The sequence below is a fragment of the Empidonax traillii genome, unplaced genomic scaffold (genome assembly GCF_003031625.1).
Source record: "Empidonax traillii isolate 1590-97213 ecotype Southwest subspecies unplaced genomic scaffold, ASM303162v1 scaffold1203:size352318, whole genome shotgun sequence".
NCBI classification, from domain to species: Eukaryota; Metazoa; Chordata; class Aves; order Passeriformes; family Tyrannidae; genus Empidonax; species Empidonax traillii.
In genome coordinates, this window is record NW_020956396.1 from 289269 (window position 1) to 295268 (window position 6000).

Genomic DNA, 6000 nt, shown 5'->3' on the forward strand with positions numbered 1-6000 from the left:
CTGGGTTGGTTTTGAGGAGGGTTTTTTGGGGTGGTATTTCAGAGCCTGCCATGTCTCCCCTGCCCGGTGGCAATGATGAATGCGGAACAGGAGAGAAATTAATGCTGGGGATTTTGGTCAATGTCAGCCCTTTCTTCACTGTGTCAAGTTAAACAAACAAGATCAAGGCAAAGGAAATGGTAATTGTCTCTCTGGAGATGAGCTGGGGATAAGAGCAGCATTGTTGAATCTAAATGCAGAAAATTTTCACAGGTTGTGTCCAGCATTAGCAAAAAGGAGTATTTATTTGCCTAAAACGCAGCAATTGAGCTGGGGAGCTGCAGTGAATTTGGGAGAAGGGGAAAATCCAGACCAAACAAACCAGGAGGGAAAGAGAACCAGTGGCTTCGGGAGTTTGTGGTGACATATTCGAATGGAGGAGAAAATCCTAGCTGGTTCTGGCGGTTGGAAAGGGTCACCCTCATGCCTCCCTTGGCATGTGGAGACCTTCAGCTGGGGGAGCCCAGCCCTTACTGCAAGGGCTGTGTTAGCCAGAGTTTGGGCAGTTTGGGGAGCGTTGTGCTTAAGAAGCTGCAACAACCAGTAATTGTGTGATCTGTGGGTTTTGGGGGCCTTGTGGGGTTTTTGCTTTGCTGGGCTGGGGGACCTGTGTCACTCTGGCTCCTGTGTCACTCTGGCTCCTGTGTCACTCTGGCTCCTGCACATCTGCCCAGTGCTGAGTGGGAAGGGTGGCACTGAAGTGAACAGGGGGTTGCCATGGAAGGAGCAAACTACATTAAATGTTTGTTTAATTTTTTAATGGATCTGTTAAGTCAGTGCCCAATACTTGGGTGTTTGCTTTCTGAAAACTTCCAAGTAATTGCGTTTCACCGCAGAGCGACTGTGCAAGCCCTGGGCAAATATTTGTGGAGGTTTATGTTAGAATATAGAACAGGTTGTACCTGGGGGCTGCCTGGCTCTCCAGGTGGGAGCACAGTGCTGAGGGAACCCAAATAATGGCCTGGGGAGAACCAGCCTGGCAGCTCCCCGTGCCCACAGGTGTCCATGGGGTGATGCTCAACAGAGGGTGGGACCTCAGTGTTGGGATGTAAAGGCAACCCCTCCTCACAGGTGGGATTTTCTCCCCAATATCCCATCTAACCCTGCCCTCTGACAGTGAGAAGCCATTCCCTCTTGTCCTGGCGCTCCAGGACTTGTCCAAAGTCCCTTTCCAACTCGGCCTTGGCAGGGCTGACACCACATTTGCACAGGTCCAACTGCAGATGTAATGAATAGATTTTCCTATGGAAGGGAAGGGGTCTGAAGGATTCCTATACTCGATGGGAGGAAGAAATTGCATTTTGCAAGTGCCAATTTCTTCCCTGGCGCTCTGTGCTGAGCTGACTGCAGGTAATTTCAGATCTAATGCTCACTTTATCCATGGGATAAAAAAGAATTAACTAAAATCTTAGCACTAGTGTGTGTTCATTGAGAGAGAGCCGAGCTCAGCTCCCAGGACTTAAAGGCAAATTAGTTTTAAAAGTCTATAAAGGAGTTTGGATTTGAAAGAATTGTGGAAGTCAAGTATAGTGTCTCTACAGAGAAGAGCTTGTGAGTGAAAAGGGGCTTGGTCTGGGGTCAGTGGTGGATCAGGAATCATGGAATCCCAGGATGGTTTGGTTTGGGAGGGACCTTCCACCAGCCCAGGCTGCTCCAAGCCCCGTCCATCCTGGTCTTGGACACTTCCAGGGATCCAGGGGCAGCCACAGCTTCTCTGGGCACCCTGAGCCTCCCCACCCTCACAGGCAGGAATTTCTTCCTAAATGGAAACAAATCCAAACGGTGCTCTTGTTTGAGCTGCCTCTCTCAGATACCCCAAACAGCCCTGTGGGAGGGGTGGTTATCCCACATCCTGAAATTCATGGCAAAAGAACCCAGTGATGGTGGTTGTGTGCACTGGTACTTCCAAGCGGATCATATTTGGGACTTCCACTCTTCCTGCCACCTGTACCTGGCCAAAGCCTTCTCTGATGTTTCTGGAAAGTGTAAAGGAGCCTTGAGGTGAGGTTTGAAACCGCAGTGTTGGTCTGTGCCTGCAGGGGTCAGATCTGTAGGTTCATTGGGGCGTGCTAAGGGCTCTTGGCTCTGTGTGGTGCCCTGAGCAGGGGCTAACGGGCTGCTGTCGCTGTGTCCCCAGCTGATGAGTGCCATCCAGAAGGGCCACGTGTCGGGCAGCAGGCTGGCTGTGCTGATGAAGAGCGCCGAGGAGAACCTGCGGCGCCGCGCCGCCATCCCGGTGGACCGGAGCGGGGGCGGCGTCTGAACCCACTCCCACCCCACCCCACGGCTGCCTGGAGCTGCTGAGAACATTCCAGAGCTTCTGCCCTCCCCACTGGCCCAGGTGCCCAGAGCTCTTCCACAATGCGTTGGTGCGTTTGTCCGTGTCATTAACGATTTTCCTGCTGCTCTGGTTCGTGGCCTTCGGGTCGGGGCTTCTGCAGTCCCTGGGGTTTCTTAGCAAGGGTTCAGGAACACAGGCTGGGAGGGTTTGGGGGCACACACAAGCACGTGCTGCCTTGGTCATTAACTTTTCACTTTAATCTTTAAAGCAGAGGATGCTCAGAGTGAATCCTGCCATTAAACGCGTTGAGTTCTCCAAATACAAACCCGGTATCTCAAAGCTGCTGCTGTGCCTTCAGCAGTGTCTTCTGTTCTGGATGGAGATATGATCCCAAAAGGAACAAATCCAACACTTCCTGGAGTGGTGGTGGTGGTGGGGAGCTGTCCTGAGCCTTCCAGGAGGCTGGGTTTGCTCTCTTATTCCAGTGGTGCCAATACTTGGCCACACAAAAATATCAGCTGGAAAACATCTTGATGAATCACCCCGAGGCAATAATTTGGCTAAAGGCTGAGAACAGCTTCCCTTTCTCCCATATTAACACAAATAACTGCCTTTAATAAATGGGCATCGTCTGGCAGGTGGTGCTTTGTGCTGTAAAATAAAGGTAAAAGGTGCTTTATGCTAAAAAGTGCTTTGAGTTTGGGACAAACCCTGATGGCATGTAGGATAGGGCAGGTTTTGGTAGCACAATAGTCTTAATTTAAAAATGCTCAAACACAGAGTGAAAAAAACAAAGTTTGTCTTGCATTCCACTAACTTTTCTAGAAAAAAGGGCTATTTTTCAGCAGATTAATGGAAAAACCCAAACAAGGAGCCCTCACTGGAGCTGTTTCCAGCACTGCTGTACCTGTCTATTGCCTTCCTGCTGCTGGATTTGGTTGAGATCAGGTGGGAGATTTCTGCCTGATGTAGAACAAGGCAGTGAAAACCTGGTTTATTGCTGGATTTGGCATCTGTTTTATTCCTTGAGTAGAAATAGCAATTTCCTCCTCAAATCAAGCTTCACTTCCCAGGTGTCAGAATTTCCGATCAGGAAAATCTGATGTATTTGACTGGTGTCACCACATTCACTGATGGAAAATAGCAGGACAGGAGTGAACAACCAAGATTCCTTGGATATTTTTATAGGGAACATGATCCCAGACACAAAGGGAGGTGCTGAGGAGTGTGGGATGTAGCACAGTGGGTACAAATGTTTTGTTTTGCTGGAGAAGCATAATCCTTTAAGAAATATTAAAATTCAGGTGCTGAAAAATAGTAGATACAAAAAAAGCTGGGGCAAGGCTCACCTAAAATGAATTTTTAAAATGGTTCAGATGGCTTTTGCAGGTTAAATTCATTTTTTTGATGCAGATGTTGTTCAGGTTGTGGCTTTGTGCTTCGAGCCCTGTGCTGTGAGCAGAGACTGAGGGAGGAGTTGGCACACCTGACACCACAAGGTTGTTTTAATGAACAAAGGGGTTTGTTCCTGTGGTCCTGTAAACTTTTCCTATTGAACCGTGTTCTAGAATATTCAGGTGAAGGGGAATGTTTGTCTCAGCTCTGTATTTCCAAACCCACAGTAACAGATTTCACATATCCTGCAGAACTGAGGGAAGTGAATGTAGAACACACAGGTAATTTTGGCTCAGTGAACAAGGGAAGGGGTTTGGGATTCTACAGTTACCAATAATTAAAGGGAAAAAAAAAATAGTAAAAGTCATGAGACCTTTTCCAGGCCACGTTAAAAAAAATATTTCCAATATTGAACAGCTTTTATATAGTTTAAAAAGGAATTCTCTTCCACTCCTGTCTGACTGGCTTTGTTAAATTAATAACCCTGGTTTACCTGGAAAGCAGGGTTTTCTGTGTTGTACCCAAAGTATGCTCCTTGTCTCTCTTGTTTTGCTAATCTTGCACCTGGAATGTGACTTTTGGATACTCTTTGTTTTGCTAATCTTGCATCTGGAATGTCACTTTGGGATTCTCCTGGCTGTGTGTCCTTGGACATGGATTTGCTTTGCGTCTCAGGCACTTTATGTCACCCTCCTGCTCCCCTGTACAGCCCTGGAATGAGGGGGACAACTGCATGTGTTCCTTCAGCAGCTGAATCTGTACATGAAGAAATCTGAAGTATTTATTTATGCCCTCACTGTGTCTGCAGGAATGTTGGCTTTGTTGTTTAAGGTTTTTTTAATGTGAATGAACCGTGGGAAGAGTTGTACAATGTCACTGCCTTGCTGTGCTGATCTGGGGTGGAAAAGCAGGAATGGGATTTTTTTTTTTCCTCCTTTTTTTTTTTTTTTGGGGGGGGGGGGGTGGGTGTGAGATGAGGCTTGGATTTCTGGATTTGCTGGGGTTATTTTGTGTTTTAAATAAACTGCACACCTGGGGGGGATCCGTGCGGTGTGTGTCGATGTGTGTAAATACATGCACAGACACTCACTGCAGGTTTACACGTGGCACTTACGTCTGTTGTCAGGTTCCTGTTGCAGCCTGGGCTGTTCAAATGCTGTGTTTGAGGCTGGGTTGTCATTTTTATAACTGTCTTGGTGTTTTCCTGCCATTATTTATTACCTTTGATATCTGGAATGAGCCGCATGCGTTTATCGAGCAATAAGAGGATGTATTTAATGTGCCTTGTTTTTAACTGAGTAAGGACTGAGAGCATGAATCAATAAAACTGGTTTAAAACGCCCCTTTCACTGGCGGTTCGTCATGGCAGGTGAAAAAAATAACTTCGCCTTGAAAAAGTTTCTTTGGGAAGGAAGGACGTGGGGATGGATGTGTCCTGGGAAACAGAACCGGTTTTTCCGTGCTTTCCCACCCTGGCTCGCAATTGAGCACTCGGTAGTTCCGAAGTGAAAATGAGAAGTTAATGCAGCACTTGGCATTCCTGGGAGGTGACAGGGTGAGGAATCCTGCACTGCCCTCTCAGGCTGGAATTACAGCAGCCACCTGGATTTGGGTAGGGGTGGGAGGAGGCTGGAAATGCCAACCGCGAGCAGTCCCTGCACACTGATGAGTTTGATCCTGACTAAAATCAATAGAAGTGAACAGGAGCGATTTCCTAATCCATTTGGATCATGTTACATGTCAGGTTTCCCGGGGTTGCCGTGTGTTGATGAATGTTCCGACAGAACAAATCCATTTTCCCTGTCAGTAAATCAGCAGCACCGTTATCAGGGCGAGCACAATCTTCATAATCTCCAGATTATTTCGTAGGGTTTAATTTACACTTGCAGCGGTGATGTTCCACAAGTGCTGCGGAGCTGTGCTGATGCAGGGGTTGTGTACGTGCAGCTGGAGCAGCTCCCTCCGTGTGGGGATGAACCGGACGGAGTGGAACGACAGAGGTTATGGATTTCCTCCAGCCCGTGGTGTGTAAGTCATATGTCACAAAATGTTTGCTGTGGCCAGCTTTGTCCCAAATATTTGGCAGCACTAGAATTGCCTTGGGTCACGCTCCTCACTTCGCTGCTGGAAGGAAGAGGAGTTTTTTGGTTCCTTCCTCCGGCGTCTCCACGGCACGGTCAGAAATTCAGATTTACTGCACCTTGTGCGGCTGGTGCTCCACAGGCTGGTTAAAATATGATGGGGAATATCATAGCAGCATTAATATTTCAGCGTCGGTGCCCGAG

The 6000-nt window shown here is 47.8% G+C and overlaps 1 protein-coding gene across 1 annotated transcript in view; it reads left to right on the plus strand.

Moving 5' to 3' along the window:
• The window catches only part of GPD2 (glycerol-3-phosphate dehydrogenase 2), a 43167-nt gene extending 40487 nt beyond the window's left edge, over positions 1-2680 (plus strand). The window contains exon 17 of the mRNA XM_027905776.1: positions 2177-2680. Within this exon, the coding sequence (XP_027761577.1) occupies positions 2177-2302 (126 nt within the window). The 3' untranslated portion in view covers positions 2303-2680. The remainder of the gene's footprint in view (positions 1-2176) is intronic.
• Positions 2681-6000: the final 3320 nt, after the last annotated feature.